This window comes from Musa acuminata, chromosome BXJ1-9 (assembly GCF_036884655.1).
Source record: "Musa acuminata AAA Group cultivar baxijiao chromosome BXJ1-9, Cavendish_Baxijiao_AAA, whole genome shotgun sequence".
Classification (NCBI taxonomy): domain Eukaryota; kingdom Viridiplantae; phylum Streptophyta; class Magnoliopsida; order Zingiberales; family Musaceae; genus Musa; species Musa acuminata.
The window spans coordinates 8,476,097-8,492,125 of record NC_088335.1 but is presented as its reverse complement, the minus strand read 5'-3'; the positions used below and the strand labels follow the sequence as shown (position 1 = coordinate 8,492,125).

Here is a 16,029-nt window from a genome sequence, read left to right as displayed (position 1 = left end):
CAATGTATGTTTTTTTAATTTGTTTAGCATGCATATTCATTTTCTCAAAGGAAACCAAAAGTATTCCATATGTGGGAAAATATATATTCCAAACAGTATATTGAATATTTTGGAAATTTTAGTTCATTATTTTAAAGTATCAGCATAAAAAAGGAATTAGAGACTTTGAAAAGAGAGATTCTTGGGGAAAAGATTGTAAAACAAATGACTATTGTTGGATATGGCAAAAATACAAACTTCACTTTCAGCTACTCTTTTTGTATTTTGGTCATTTAAAAAGCAAGGATGGATATAAAATTTCTACGAAGGATTTAGGCAATTAGTGCTCTTCACAGGTGGGTTCCACGGGATTCTCAGCCATTACGCGTCAGGTGATCGAGCGGGTAGGAATGCTTGGTGGCGAAAGCACGTCCTCAAAATGGACGGTCGAGATGGCATCATCATCTCCAACCAGCGGTGGACGTGTCTGCTTCACCATTCACTATTGTGTGTCCGCCTCTCGGGGCGTTATAAATAACGAGGCGCTCGAAAGGTCTCTCTCTCGTTCTCTTCGAGGAAAAGGAAAGCAAGTCTGACGACCATTTGCTTCGCCGGTGGCGATAGGCAAGAAACCCTAGCGTGCGTGGTGATCGCGCTAACACGTCTTCTTGGCCGCTTCCCAGGTAACGAATCTAGATTATAATGTCATCGACGCCGGACCGGTTGATCTGCTCCCATTTCTGATGCGTTTCTGGCCTGTTTGGTGGCCACCGCTTCCTGGGTTCTAAGGGTTGATGATCGATCTTGATTTTTTGACGGTGGTTTTGTTTTCACATGGTCGATTTGTCTTAGATCGCTTATTTGCCTTTGTTTCGCTCTGAAGAGTTTGATCCTTTGCGGTAAATGCCGAGTGTTCTGCTTCATCGTTTCGGTAGTCTGATCATGTATTTTTATGTGTATGATCGATTTCGGTTCAGACTTTGATCTATGGCTTCCAAGAGGATCCAAAAGGAGCTGAAGGACTTGGAGAGGGACCCTCCTGTGTCTTGCAGTGCAGGTTAGCTCTATATAATGTGTCCCCTTCGGCTTTGTGAACATGTAGGCATTACCTTCTTCTTGCTTTGCCTCATTATTTTTGTTTGATCGTTTGTTGCTATGAGTATTATCTGTCGGTCGCATGTCAATTGTGTTTGCCAATAGTACAACCCATATTCTGTGTTTGGTTGAGTTATATCTAACCCAAGATATCAGATTATATTAATTATTTTAATGAAAGATGTCAATTATTTGATATATCATTGCTAATGATGGGTTAGTGCCTCATAAAGTCTGTACCATATTTCCATATGTCTGATCCATATCCATATTAAGAAATAAGGTTTTCAAATTTTAGAATTCATCTCATATCTGTGGCTGTAGTTCATATGTTATATGCATTTAATGTATTTTTTCTTGTTATTCTTGAAGCCTCCTTCCATCATTCTCAACCAAATGTATTAATTCTATCTGTTGCCTTAATTTGGCATATGATATGTTGCGCTCCCTTTCAGATGGATCAATATGCCATCTCGATTTTTTGTTGTAATAGTTGTTTGTTGCCTGCATATGCTGACTTTTTTCCCTCATTGGTGTTGTTGATGCTAAAGATACTAGAAAATGTTGAGCATTCCTTAGAACTGTCTCCACAGAAAAATGTATTATCGATACCTTTCTTGTTGTTAATTAACATTGATAGGCCCTGTCGGCGAGGACATGTTCCACTGGCAAGCGACCATTATGGGACCTGCTGACAGCCCCTATGCTGGTGGTGTATTTTTAGTGAATATTCACTTTCCACCAGACTACCCATTCAAGCCACCAAAGGTAGCTGCTCTTTCTTTGACTTGTTGTCCATGGACATGGTGTCCTATTTGTGCTCTATATTTATACAATTGGATCAATTACTTCCTGTGATTGTATTGGTATCAGAAAATTTATTATGTAAGCTTTCATTGCTCTTCTTGCCCTTTCAGAGATTAGATAAGTGTATTACAAACTTATCTTTTAGTATTAGCTTGAACCATTAATTTGTAAGTAATAAAAAGTGTTTCCTGAATATGTTGCCATGTCTCGTATGCTCAGACATTTAAGGTGTTAAATACGATAACATGTTTCTTGAGTAGGCAAATTTACCTAGAATGATCACTTTATGGGAGTCGTAAGTTATTTTGGAATATACTTAGTGCTAGTTTTCTATTTGCCTTGGGATTGCTATCATTTAGGTCTTTTGGTTCATTCCACCTTTTTGCAGATTATGACATACCATCTGGGAAACATGAAGAATTTACAAGGACATTTTCAGTTTCATACTGAGTTGTCTGGTTTGGTGACACTAACCATAGATAGAGCTGCAGCTGACAATGTCAACCACGATCCAAGCCATCAGTATATTTTCTTCAACCCAAACCCAACCTAACGCAACCCAACCCAACACAACCTAAAGTTAGGATCTCCCCATTCCTTGTGCTATCATTTTGGTTTTGGTTAGGTTGGGTTCTAAATCAACCCTAACTCAACTCTAGTTGGGGTTTATTGAGGTTGTACTTTTTTGTTCATTTACCAACCACCCCGAGGTGTGGTGGTCACATATGAGGTTGTTGATGTTGGAAGAAGGCATGGTACTTTTGGAGGAAGAGGAGGAAGAGGAACCAATCATTATGTGTTGATAGGGTAGTAGAAGCGATGAAGAGGAAGTGATTACAATTGTAATAAGGCTATGGTGGTGGTGTTAGAAAAAAACAAATAGGGTGTAGGTATCTGTAATTGAGGTGGTGGATTTGTCTGTTTATCTAATTTTGCTTTAAGAACATGACAGTTTAGGTCATTTCTAATAATATTAACCATATCTTTTATTTGTAATATTTTAGAATTGTAGTCCGAGAATTTGAAGGATGAGTGCTAATTTTAATTTGGGTGTGGTAAACTTTATATAGGATGCTTGGTAAGAGCTATAACTCTAATAATAAAAATGAGAGTTGTACTTTTTATTTTTAAATTTGAACTTGTCCATATGATGTGTGTTAAGCTTTGCATTTAACATATTGTATTTTAATCAGGAAAATTTACTTTCGTGTAAAACAAGAACTAGACGATTATGATGACCAAATCTGAACAATGTACTTGACGTACAAACTTCATAAATTTTCCATTGTGTAAAAAAGTTGCTTTACAAACCATATTGTCTGCCGTTTTTGGTTGTAGAGTTTGTATGTTTTATTACAAAATCACACAAACATTCTCCTGTAGGTGAGCTTGTTTTCCAAAAATAAAACTAATGTAACACAGATTTAGATGTCTTTGTATTTCCTTCGATGAGATGAACAACATGTTGTTTGGATGAAACATTGTCATTCATTTCATTCTATTTATAAGGTTTTGTCAATGTTGGAATCGATATCTAAATTAAACTATGAAAGGATTAATAAAAAAGCAATCTAGCAATTTTTAGTTATTGTAGAAATTTCATTAGATTGTTATTTGCTAATGATATTATTTTAGTTGATGAAAATCTAAGTGGAATTAATTATAAACTTGAACTATGGATACAATCATTAGAAACTAAAGAATTTATATTAAGTGAGACTAAAACTAAATATATGAGATGCAGTTTTAGTAATTCTAGAAATAGATAGGATAATATAGATAAGTTAGATGGACTAGAAGTTAAAAAATTTTAGGTATCCTAGATCAATTATTCAACAAGATGGAGAGATCGATGAAGATATTATTCAAAGTAAAAATAAGATGATTAAGATAGTAATGGGTAGTTAAAAAATATAACATATACAAGAAGTTTGTGTCGTCGAGATAAGAATGTTGAGATAGATGTGTGGAGTTACTAGGAAAGATAGGAAAATAAATACTTCAACTAGGTACCGCGTCGATAGAGGATAAGATGAAAGAAAATTATTTAAGATGGTATGAGCATGTGCTTAGGAGACCTCCAGATGTAATAGTCAGGAGGGGTGAAATGATTCATGTCAATGCCATGAGAAGAGATAGAGAAAGATCTTATTAGAAATTATAAATTAAGAATTAAGTACTTAGAACTTAACTAAATATATGACTTTTTACAGATTTCAATAGCGGTAAAAGATCCATATAAGCGACCTCAAATAGTTGGGACTTACGGCTTTGTTGTTGTAGATATTTCATTAGAATTCTGGCTGCCACGGTTGTAGTGTTGTACTTGGATACACCACACCATGCTACTTAAGCACCATGGCATGTCTGATTATATATGCTGTTCTGCACTAGAACATGGAACATATACATTGCCATCACATGTCTAAATGTGTAATGGGTGCTTGCTCTTCTGCCTTTGACAATTGTGCGATGGCATTTACAAATACATAAGCAACAGCAATATTAACCTGTTAAGTGTTTTATTAACATCTGAAGTTAATCTTTGCACCTTAAAGAGTTTGCTGCTTCCCTGCGATCTAGCGGTCATAATAAGTTTATTGTGAACTCTACATCATTATTATGGTGATACACCAAAAAGCATGCATAATACTTAGAGATATGCTGAAATATATCCATCAACTTAAGTCTCATTTACCATGTATGTTATCATCCTGGTCCTAGTCATATCTTACTTGCAGTTACAATATCTGTAACAGGGTTGGTTGTTACCAAGGAAAATTCTTGAGAAACTTATTTGAAGTCATTAGTATTTGATCTGATCTAGTTTCATAATTTCTTAACAAGACAATAACCTTGCAAGGTCTCTTTTCGCACCAAAGTTTTTCATCCAAATGTCAACAGCAATGGTAGCATCTGCCTCGACATCCTCAAGGAGCAGTGGAGCCCTGCTTTGACCATATCAAAGGTGACTATGCCCTCTTATTTCTCCTGGTTTCTGGAACAAACATCCTCAAGATATCATACTTAAAACGCTCAGGAGCAACCCAAAGCTGACAAGAAGTCAATTATGGTTTGATATCTTTAGACATGGTGCTGTCTGCAGTTCATATTAACATCCATGACCTACAAAATCATCATCGGCGCATGTCTTCAGTAGTGTAGATGATGTGGATGCATAGTCGAGCGAGGGTTGTATAAATTGGGAGGTCAAGAGAGAGTAGTCAATGAGTTCAAGGAAAGGAAATAGTGTTTATGCAGTTTTGCTTAGTTTTACATTTTTTTTTTTTAGTATGGAAAAACAAGGTAATTGACATTTAATACTTAAATTGCAGGTGCTGTTATCCATATGCTCACTTCTGACGGATCCCAACCCTGATGATCCATTGGTACCTGAGATCGCTCACATGTACAAGACTGACAGAGCCAAGTACGAGACAACTGCCAAGTCTTGGACTCAGAAGTATGCCATGGGATAGAAAACTTTCTACTTTTGTGGAGCATTCGCAGGTTGGATCTCTTGGAAAATAAGATATGTAGTAGTAGTGCTATTGTCATGGGCTAAACTACTATTTGGTACCCAATTGGAGATCCTTAAAACTCTTGTAGACCTTAATATACATATGAATCTTAATTTCTTCCTGTTGTTTCTGCAGTGATTTGGTTCCCGACAAATATACTTTATACGTTTGTATTGCATGTACATCTGCAGCAGATCATATCCTGAAATTGCGCCTTACTGTGGTTGACTTAGCGTGCTTGGAGACACAAAACAGTTTCAAGTTTTTGTGGTTTTCGGGAGATATAGCCCGCCCTTTTTTAGAATAAATAGCTTCGATCAAATCTCTTCAACGTTTATTTATAGCTTATAATTCCATCATAAAGTTAAATTTCTCAAAAAAATCTTAAATTCTTTTTTTTTTTTTTTTCCATAGAGCATTCTTTTTTGTCACCTTGGGCCTAATTAGTTGTGTGCCCTCATTCTGGCATGTTTCATCCTCTTTGACCCTCCTCCATCTTCCACTATGTGATCTTTAAGAAGGACATGTTCATCCTTTGTGAAATAAGAGTTTATGAGAATAAATCTAAAAGAAACATTATGCTAGAAAAAAAAGATTTATCCATGTCAAAAAAATAGTTGTCACTATGTTAATAAACTACAGATAATTTTATTTTTATTTTTTATATTTTTGAAATTGAATTAATTAATAATAATCGATGTTGATAGCGATCAATATGATTTTTTTGATTGGATTTTAATGAGATTATATGTAGAATCTTAATATTTGAAAAATATACATATTATATTGATATTAATGTGGTGAATGCAATAGTATTTTAAAATTTATATATAAAAATCATCATTACAATATTTTCTAGAAGTCTACTCCCGTCAAAATTGATATATGTTATTGATTAACCAGAATTGAAATTTACGGTAAGAAGAAAAAAAATATTTCGGACTGGATTTGAAGCGGATTCGGGCACGTAGTCGGATCTAAAAACGGGTCGGATCAGAGGTCAATATTAACCCATCACCTGATGCAGCTGTTCGTCACTTTCTCAACCGCGTGACACCTCTGCCCTGAGCCGCTTGGCCGCGGACGAGAACCACACCTTCGGCTAGCGACAGGGATCGCCCACCTCCTCCGTTGGCAGCGAGATCCGGAAGCGGGCGGAGCGTGGCACCGCGCAAGGCGGTCGTCATCGCCACCTGACGGAGGTCGTACGAGTCCCTCTGACTCCTAACTCTTTGCATCGTAAACCCTAGCTGTTGTTTGGTACGGCCACCATTTAATCCTAAGCTTATCGTATTATTCTGTGTTCTTTGTTATGGTAAGGGCGTAGGGCTTTCTTGCCCAGCCGATGCCGGTTTGGTCCCGTTCCTCTCTTAGTGTAAGCGTTAGTTCGTCCTGCGACGACGAGACTCTGACCAAAAATTTAGGCATTCCTTTCCCTCGGGGAGCGCTTGTGTTGTGCAAAATCACTGGATTGAGAAAGGACAGGGATAAATTTGCAGGTACCCTACCGACGTGATTCCTAGTTAAAAACCCTAATTTACTCCTAGTCCGACCCTTTATTGCCCCGGTGGTGCCCCCTCTCTCGCGGACGGTGGTACCTTCCTATCCGTTAGCTCTCTCCCCTCGCTCGCTATCTTTCTGTCTCCTCCTGGCGGTGCAGCCCCGCCCCTCCTTTCTTGCTTGGTCTTCCTCCCCCCCTCCTTGCCTGGCAGCCACCTCCCGCTGTCGCCGTCTCGCTTTCTCCCGGCAGTCACCTGCCACCCCCTCCCTCCCCATTCTTTTCTGTCGGTATTCTCCCTCTCTATCGGCAGCCACCTCCCCGACCACTTGCTTTCCCTCTTTTTCGCTCTCGCTTCTGATATATTATTCGTTGGATTTGCTTTTGTGGTTTCAGATTTGCTTGACGTACGCCAACTTAAGAGGAATAATTTAGAAGAGAAAAAGGTCACTCCACTTAATCATGCAAGACGAAGGAAAAGAGGAAAGCAACAAACTTGAGAACAAGAAAGATAAGAAGGATAGGAAGAAAAAGCGGAAAGACAAGAGGATGGATGGTGAGAGCGGTGATAAAGTGGAACAGGGTTTCGATGACTGTGATGTGAGTGCAGCCTTGGAGGAAGCTAAAGGAGCTTCAAAGAAGCATAAGAAGAAGAAAAGTAAGGATCTTGAGAAAAATAAAAAAAATCCTGATGACAAGGTTCAAGAACATGGGAGGATAGAGGCAGAGTTAGAATTGGATTCAAAAGAGGATGGCAACAAGAAGAAGAAGAAGAATAAAAGAAAGAAGAACGGGAATGGTGATGAAGAATGTGATAAGAGGGTTAATCATGTCCAAGAAGATGAGGCACAAAAAGGGGAGGAAAGCAGGAAGAGGAAGAGGAACCAGGGAGATGATGTAGGAGCAAGGTTGTCTGTACATGCAGAGGTGAAGGTGAGAAAGAAGGACAGAATGTCTACAGCAAGTGCTCTTGGTACAGACGAAAACAAGACCGCTGGAAATGCTGCAGATGCAAGTTTAGAAAATAATCTTGGTTTTGGCAGGTGTAAGGTTGGGTCAAGGGATGAAATGGAGGAGAGGAGGAAAGACCATGAAGAAGTTCAAACTTCAGGTTATAAAAAGAGGACGAAGAGGGAGAAGGCATTTGATAACCCTGAATTTGAAAATGGTAGCTATGAGACGGGGAAGGAAGTTAAGCAGTCATTGAGCATCGAAGACAACAAGGCTGCAGAAGATGGCATTAGTGAAATGGCATCTCATGCAACAGCAATTGGCAAGAAAAGAAAGAAGAACAAGGAAAAGAAGGATAAAAAAGGAGATGACCAAACAGCCAAAGGACCTTCCAAAAATGAAGTAAATTTGGTGGACAAGAAGACAGAGAAAAAATCTCCTGCTGCCAAACCTGAAGGAAATGGAGAGATATCTAGCACGAAGAAAAAGAAGAAAGGCTCTGATGACTTTGAGGCTTCTGATACAAAAAACAAAGGCAAGCGCACCAAAGATGGTTCTGATACATCTGCACTAAAGAAAAATAAAAAGAAAGTGAGTTTTTCAAGTGAAGTTGAGGTGTTTCCTGCTGGGAATGAGAACATGAACAATGAAAATACTGAAGAACCTTTAATCCAAGGCAAACGTTTTACTCCAGAGGAAGACAAAAAGATTAAGGAAGCAATAGATGAGTATATACTGGTTAGTCTACTTGCATTTCTAATTGAAGGTTCAGAAATTGTACGGGCATTGTCTTGCAGTCTTGCTATTGGGAATGCTATTGTTGCCACAAAATCTTGTCATGAATTTCTGTCAAACTGCCGTATTTTCATTGACAAAGAGCTAACTTTATAAGGATCTTTTAGGCTCCCAATAGATATTCCTGCAATGTTTTCTCTTACGTTCTCCGTATGAATTAATTAAATTGTTGAAGATGCTTCTTATAACTTATTTCATTTTCTTCATTGCTGTCGGATGATGTATTACTGTTGTTAGTTCATTTTGATCCCCTGGACTGTGTCATAATGTTTCTTTATCTTTCAGGCACATCAGTTGGGAGAGGAGGGCAAGCATATGATTCTCAACTGTAAAAATTACCCAGAAATAAAAAGTTGTTGGAAGGAAATCGGTAGGCATTCATTTACTGATCCTGATATTGCTTATTTACTTATCACGTTTAACAGAGGATATTCGAGTTCTTCTCTATTTTCTCCTTTATTTTGCCCCCCTAATTTTAGTTTTCTTAATGTTTACCTATGTATGACTGAGGCTTTGAGCAAATTGCACTATCTAGTCCATTTGGCTAAAAATAATGGATCAAGAGTTTACTATTTGCAGAGCTTTTTTGAGTCTTGGAAAGACCAGCTTGTTGAGCTAATAAAAGTTAACCGAGCGAATCATAATTTGACTACTTTAAGTGTATACAATTTTTTGGTAGCTGTAGAGCAGCATGTGATTGTTGCAGCATATGCTGCCTCGTTTTTTGGGAACTGGGATGAATATGTAACTGCATTAGGTCAGCTTCTTTCACTTCCAAGTAGGTAATGATGGCCACTAGGGTCAAGGGATCTTCATTACTTTAGTTTCTTTGCACAGTCATGCAGTGACCAGTTGCAGTAATTTGCATTGAGCCTTTCTAGTATATTTTATTTTACGAATCGATTATTGACAAGTGTATTCTATATATTTTTTGTTGCACTTCTGACAAAATTTGTATCTTTTGCAATATAGTTGTTGCACTTCTAGCATAATATATATCTTTTAAGGTATGGTTTTTGAACTTTCTAACAGAATATGTAAGTTCTAAACATTTTAAATTTACAGCAGATCTTTAAAAAATATAACCTGATTCTGGCAGTAGGTTGCCTCTTTAATTGTAATGTTCAATCATGGTTGTGCTGTAATTATTTAAGTTATGAAACAAATTTTTATCTGATTTTGGCTAATTCTTAATCTTTTAGCTGAGCTTCTCCTTTTTCTTCTTTATATTTGTTGTATCACCTTGAAGCACTTAGCGGCCTCCTTACATTAATTTTCCTTGTAATAACAAATTGCTTTTATGTTATTGTTAGTACTGTAACATGTTTTCGGAATATTAAGGTAAATGCATCTATTCCTGTCAGCTAGGCTAGTTTTAAAGTTATGAGTTGCTTAGAATATCTTCAGTCATCCAATCTCATTGTCCTTAGATTATCCTGAGGATTACTTGTCATCCATTCTTCTCCACAGGTGCTTGTTTGCCTCGTCGGCCTTATGTTGCTGTATATTATCGAGCTCATGTTCTACTAGAAAGGAGTGAGAAGCGTAAGTGGGATCCTGAGGAATATGATATCCTTCGGAGGTAACCCAAACCCCCTCATGGCTCAGAGTTGGAATTCTACTTTCCTGTTTGTTCTAGTTATGGTGCTTAATGTGGTTTGAGATATTTGTCCCTGAATATCTTTATATACGCTACATAAGTCATATTTGGCTTCTACTGGTTATCTAGGAATCAGAAATGGTACTTGCACATAAAATAAACTATCTAATTAACTTCCTAAATATTTAAGTGCTGAGCCTAAATATTTCAATGTAATAAACATATAAGATATTCAACAGACAACAACCATGCTTGATTTAAAGCACAATTTCTTTACCAGAACAACATAAATGACAAATCTATTGAACTTTGAAGTTTCTATAAGAAAATATGATTTATTTATTAAAATACTTGAAAAAAAGTTGTCATTGTTAAAATATCTTAATCATTTAATTGCTAATTTGCCTATGTGCATGTATGCTGGACAAAATCCTGCACTTTTTTGGACCATGCAAAGCTGCAACCAGGCAGTAGTCATCGAGCAATGCAAGAAAGCATGTTATTTTCTGTCGGTCAAATTTGACTTCACCTTTTAGTGTTGATGAGCATCTTAGGCCCATGAGATAAAACTAGTTAGATTTGTTCAGTAAAACTTTATATAAACAATATTTGGAAAACTATAAATTTCCACTTGAAGTTTAAGTTTCTCATTTTTAATTAATGAATATTTAATACTTATTTTGGAGAAGGGATGCCATGCTTTTCATATAAGCTTGATTCTAAGAATTTATATCAAACCAAATTATTTTGTCATTAGGGGGTAAGGAAATATGTTTTTGTTGCAACTCAAATGCATCAAAAATTACAGGATTCAAGGAAGGTTGTCTACTTATAAATACTATACTATGCAGTGCACTTAAATATCAAATGCAAATTATTTGATTCAGAGCAAGGTTTGTCGTCTTGTACTGACGTATTGGTCCTTGGCCAAATCGATACATACCGGTCGGTACCGGTGTTTCGACACATGGTACCCCATTACATATTGAAGACTCAAAGAGGAAGAAGAACAAGGAGAAGAGGAAGGAACAGATTCTCGTGGAGGAAGAGGAGGAAGAAGGATGAGGAGGAAGTGGTGGAGGAAGCGGAGGAGAAAGAGAAGAGGAGGAAGCATACCTGAAATAGATGATGGGAAGAGGGCTCGCGAATGGGAACCCTATACATGTGAAATAGTTATTTTTTCTTTTTTTTTATTGGTTAGTTCGGAGCATCTGAAATGGAGGCGATCTGCATACCGGTTCATGCCATCCATATCATACCAGTTCTAAATGCAGAAAAAATCAACCACAAGAGATTGTCATTAAGGAAGAACTGTTTATAGAAGTTTATCTTGTATTGTATTATCCTTGTTCCCTTTGTTATTTATGCTTTCTTGCATAGCTTTTAGGACACTTGTTTGATGGCAAATAAAGCAGCTTTTTTGGGATATATGGATCATTCTTGAACTGACCCAACATGTGGTCCAAATATATAGCTCGACGCCCTGTTTTGCAAATGATCTTATTTCTCCTAGACATAAATCAATCTATCAGTTTTAGCTGTTTGTTGGTATTTTGGTATAAAATTGTGTGTGTGAAAGCAAAGCCAGATCCACTTGGGTCATTCTACAGCTGACCAAGTTTTGGGCATCAAAAATTAAATTTTAAAAATACTGACACTTGACAGCTTGCATGATATGAAGTTTTTTGTTTTCATAATTTTTTCTTATTATAGTGAAGACATCACTCTATTACATTGCAGATTGCTATTTACCATTGGTAACATGTGCATATAGGTTCCATGCAAAACATGGAGCAGACTGGAAAACTCTAGCAGCCCAACTCAGGAAACATAGGATACATCTTAAAGATTGTTGGCGGAGGATAAAATCACCTAATTTTAGAAGAGGTATGATTTCTGTTATTATTGATTTCTTGATAGTAGCTGTTCTGACGGGGTATAATATTATATAATATTTTCTGACAGTTATTTAGTCTGTTGTTTCTCCACAGTTCAATCTCCTCAGAATTGAAAGTTTTGGTAATGAGTTTTTCGTGCATATAGGTGACCCTTACTAGATTACAATAACTAAAAACGTTTGCTATAAGACAAATTAATGCTAGTGTCGTGTTTATGTTATATAGATACATTTGTATCTGAGAATTCATCATAATTTGAGATAGTATTTGACTTGCTTAAACCAATGATCACTTGGACTCCCATGTTGTCATTCCCTAATAACCACTAGAAATATTTTTCTTATATTTGTTATTGGCCTAGTTTTAAAGGTTAGTGGCTTGTAGACTGCTAAAGCTCGTTTCTTTTGCTTAAGGTGCAGGCTATGGTTACATGAATATGACAGATTGCTAGCTCTTTTATTAAGTAAAGCATGTCTAAGTGTATGTAGATATGACAATTTGTTAAATATCGAAAGAGACAAATATAGCTTTTTACTTGAAGATTTTATTCCACTATTTTCCCTGCTTTCAAGTCCATTTTTGGTTACAAAATTGAAGTTTCTCATTCATTTTCGGTGCCCTGCTAAATGTAACTTTATCAAGCTAAATCCTGATATATGTGGTGAGGATATGCATTGCAATTAAGGTTCAGATTGTTCTAGCATTTTAAGGTGTGATCTGAACATGTTTAGTGTTTTGCTAATAATTACCTGTACAGCTTCCAGGATGGAGTGAATTTGGCTTATATTTGGTTGTTCATTCAGTTAGCATTTCATTTTTTATCCATCTGTTTAATTCTATTGTTTCTCTTGTTGGCACAGGGACCTGGTCTCAGGATGAGTATCAGACTTTATTTGATTTAGTGAACTTGGATCTGCGGATGAAAGCCTTCGAGGAAAAAAAGACTAAGCATGGCATGGTTGGCTCTTATTGCTTGTCCATATTACTGTTGTTGCTTGCTTCATTGAGACTTAGTCGTCTTGCTTGCACTAGTATAAGATGGTTGTGTTGTTTCTCTTTTATCGAGTTGCTTATTGCAAGGTTCGAAATATCGTACCGTACCGGCGTTTCAACGTTCGCTCGGTACGGTACAGAACGGTATACTGAGCGGTATACCGTTCGGTATATATTATATATATATATATATATATTTATTTATTTAAAAGCCGACGTCGCATCGCCTCGGCGACGTCGCCTTTTCCTTCCCCACGTGGGGTGACGTCGCCTCGTTTATTTAAATTATATATATATATATATATATATATATATATATATATATATATATATATATATATATATATATATATATATATATATATATATATATATATATATATATATATATATATATATATATATATATATAAGCGCCTCGGCGACGTCGCCGAGCCTTTTTCTAATATATATATATATATATATATATATATATTGTTTTATTATTATTATTTGTTCCGTCTGGTAGCGGGCGGTCCGTGTACCGGTATATCGTCGGACCAGTACGTACCGCCCGTACCGGACGGTATTATTCGGTATTGCTTACCTTGGCTTATAGTTGTTTACTTCACTAGTATAAGCATGACTGGTTGGCTTTTATTGCTTGTCCATATTACTGTTGTTGCTTGTTTCATTGATACTTAGTTATCTTGCTTGTACTAGAGGGTTACACATTGTTTTTTTTTTTAATTTTGTTACTTATATTCATTTACGTCACTATTTTTATTTTTGTCTTCATGATCTGTATGTGCTTTTGGTAGCTGAGGGACAATATCTCTTGGGAAGCAATCAGTCAGAAGCTGTCTACTCGATATGATGCTGCTTGCTGTGAGAAGTGGTAAGTGGTTTTTTTTTTTTAATTTGTACTGTAAGATTCATTTATTTTTGGAACCATATTGACCAAAATTTTTCTGTATCATCCGAGATATTGGTTGCTTATTTTTCTTCCATTTATATATATTGTTGTCCTGCTCTTTCAGGTATCAACAACTAACATCACCTTTGGTCAATCAAGGTCTATGGTCTGACTCAGATGACTATCTGTTATTGGATGCGTAAGACTGTCATCTTTTGTTTATCATGTCTTTTTTTCCTTTCTGTAAAGAATAACATTTTGTATGAATCCTTGTAAGGTTGTCTAAATGCATTTACATGGTTGTCAACATGGATTTCAGGCTTCTTAAAGTCGATGCATGCTGTCTAGAAGATGTTGACTGGGACAATCTTCTTGAGCACAGGTATGTGTGATTCATTATATTTTGTTGGACATGGATCATCGTAAGAGTATATTCTTAAAATCTTATAAATTCATCTTATATTACACAAACTGTTATACAATTCCTCAATGTGGAACCTAAAATAAAACTGAAACCTTTGTGGTTAATAAGTAGTTTCCATGGGTCAGGATTCCTGATATAATTTAGGTACAAACTTATCTTTCAGCCGGTTTCAACCCTTGTAATTGGACTGAGTTGAAGAAAATTTCTTCTGAGTGACTATACTCCTTCACAGAAATCTATTTGGATTCATTTTGCATCAAAGATTGCCTAAGCTAGATATATTGTTCAAAATTTTATTTGGGAGAAGATAATGCTCCTCCCATATGACAAGCAGCACATGTTTGGTTGTCTGACCGTTCTAAGAGCTGTATTTCTTGCCTAGTTGCTTAAAGAAATGGGTTATCTTTAGTTACAACATGTTGTGATTTTAGAAATGGGTTATCTCCGTGATGCTAGATTGCTTCCTGTTTCTGATTCCTTTGTCCATCAAATTTGGCATCTTAACCTGGTTAAACGATTTTCTGTTGTACATGTCACTTATATTCAGCCACTCCAATAACCAGCTAGATTCAGAACCTCAGTCTGAGCTACACTCCTTGCTGCCCACCAAATTATTTTATCAGACATCTTGTTTAGGAAGTTAGCTATATCTTCTATTTTGTTCTTCAGATCAGCAGAAATTTGCCGAAAACGATGGGGTCAAATGACACGACACATTGGTGGATTCAAGGAGAAGCCTTTTATCGAGCAAGTGGAAGTGCTTTCAAAACGCTATTGCCCCGAAATGATTGAATACAGAAACTGAAGCCCGCAAGTGTATCTGAAGGTTTTTACTCGGAGTATCCCAAATTTTTTGTATCTACTGTGCCAAATGTGTATCTGTTAACATGTCAGGGAAACACCGGTTTGAGGTGCGGTTGTTGGATGGATAAAAAGGATACCAGAACTATTTTTGTTTCTCGTGGAAATGCAACTGTGGTTTGTTTGCCTAGTGTGATCGCCATTGATGTGACTTTGCTGCAGTAAGATTCTACTGGAAGGTTGCATATTAAGTTCCTTTTAATCATTATAGTCACTTAAGGGTCTGTGTATTATTATTTTTCTCAGGTGTTTTAGCCTAATGATCTTTTTGATTATCAATGATCAAATGATAGCTAGCTAATGGAGATTAATGATATATACACACACATTTATATATATATATAATGTATGTATGCATGTATACGTGCGTATGTACGTATGCGGATGTTTCTTAAAATTAAAGGGACAAAAGACAAAAAAATAAAGGCTTTATGCTTGAGGGATGTTGCCGTCATTCTGCCGGTCTTCCTACGCAACACGCCGTCAAGCGTCTTGCGGAGAGATCCAGCTTGGGATGGGTCCCACTATGCGGGTCGTTCATGAACTTGGCCTCAAGATAGCGCCGTTCGATCACTGGACCCCTTCTCTCTTTGAACGATCAAGACCGTCAAAGCCTCTTCAAGTTAGTTAGTACACAGGCGCCGAACGTAGATTAGCGTCATCACCTGTCCCGGCTGACGCCAGGTAGGAAGGAACCTCCCGTGCCACTGGT

The 16,029-nt window shown here is 36.8% G+C and overlaps 2 protein-coding genes across 6 annotated transcripts; both read left to right on the top strand.

The window, feature by feature from the left end:
• The first annotated feature begins 503 nt into the window (after positions 1-503).
• On the top strand, positions 504-5,536 carry LOC135592996 (ubiquitin-conjugating enzyme E2-17 kDa-like). Of its 3 annotated transcripts, none has more exons than XM_065082775.1 (5): positions 504-662; positions 957-1,036; positions 1,715-1,842; positions 4,745-4,849; positions 5,217-5,536. In XM_065082775.1, exons 2-5 carry the CDS (start codon positions 967-969, stop codon positions 5,358-5,360), a joined length of 447 nt encoding a protein of 148 aa, XP_064938847.1. In that variant the 5' UTR covers positions 504-662; positions 957-966; the 3' UTR covers positions 5,361-5,536. The 3 variants fall into 3 exon arrangements, with proteins under 3 accessions (XP_064938847.1, XP_064938849.1, XP_064938848.1); XM_065082777.1 differs by lacking the exon at positions 504-662 and adding an exon at positions 715-797; XM_065082776.1 differs by lacking the exon at positions 504-662 and adding an exon at positions 741-769.
• An 899-nt stretch (positions 5,537-6,435) lies between these two features.
• On the top strand, positions 6,436-15,447 carry LOC135583250 (uncharacterized). Of its 3 annotated transcripts, XM_065082773.1 has the most exons (11): positions 6,436-6,604; positions 6,723-6,901; positions 7,297-8,589; positions 8,932-9,016; positions 10,117-10,228; positions 12,021-12,133; positions 13,005-13,102; positions 13,938-14,014; positions 14,157-14,231; positions 14,352-14,414; positions 15,126-15,447. In XM_065082773.1, the coding sequence occupies exons 3-11, from the start codon at positions 7,363-7,365 to the stop codon at positions 15,259-15,261; spliced, it is 1,986 nt and encodes a 661-aa protein (XP_064938845.1). In that variant the 5' UTR covers positions 6,436-6,604; positions 6,723-6,901; positions 7,297-7,362; the 3' UTR covers positions 15,262-15,447. The 3 variants fall into 3 exon arrangements, with proteins under 3 accessions (XP_064938845.1, XP_064938843.1, XP_064938844.1); XM_065082771.1 differs by lacking the exon at positions 6,723-6,901; XM_065082772.1 differs by lacking the exon at positions 6,723-6,901 and having other exon boundaries at positions 6,436-6,662.
• Positions 15,448-16,029: the final 582 nt, after the last annotated feature.

Excerpts from the sequence above, each read along its gene's own strand:
- LOC135583250 (XM_065082771.1), top strand. The coding sequence starts at position 7,363 with ATGCAAGACGAAGGAAAAGAGGAAAGCAACAAACTTGAGAACAAGAAA. Across the intron at positions 8,590-8,931 it reads CAATAGATGAGTATATACTG|GCACATCAGTTGGGAGAGGA; the intron begins GTTAGTCTACTT and ends TTTATCTTTCAG. Across the intron at positions 14,015-14,156 it reads GCTGCTTGCTGTGAGAAGTG|GTATCAACAACTAACATCAC; the intron begins GTAAGTGGTTTT and ends CTGCTCTTTCAG.
- LOC135592996 (XM_065082775.1), top strand. The coding sequence starts at position 967 with ATGGCTTCCAAGAGGATCCAAAAGGAGCTGAAGGACTTGGAGAGGGAC. Across the intron at positions 1,037-1,714 it reads TCCTGTGTCTTGCAGTGCAG|GCCCTGTCGGCGAGGACATG; the intron begins GTTAGCTCTATA and ends TAACATTGATAG. Across the intron at positions 4,850-5,216 it reads CTGCTTTGACCATATCAAAG|GTGCTGTTATCCATATGCTC; the intron begins GTGACTATGCCC and ends CTTAAATTGCAG.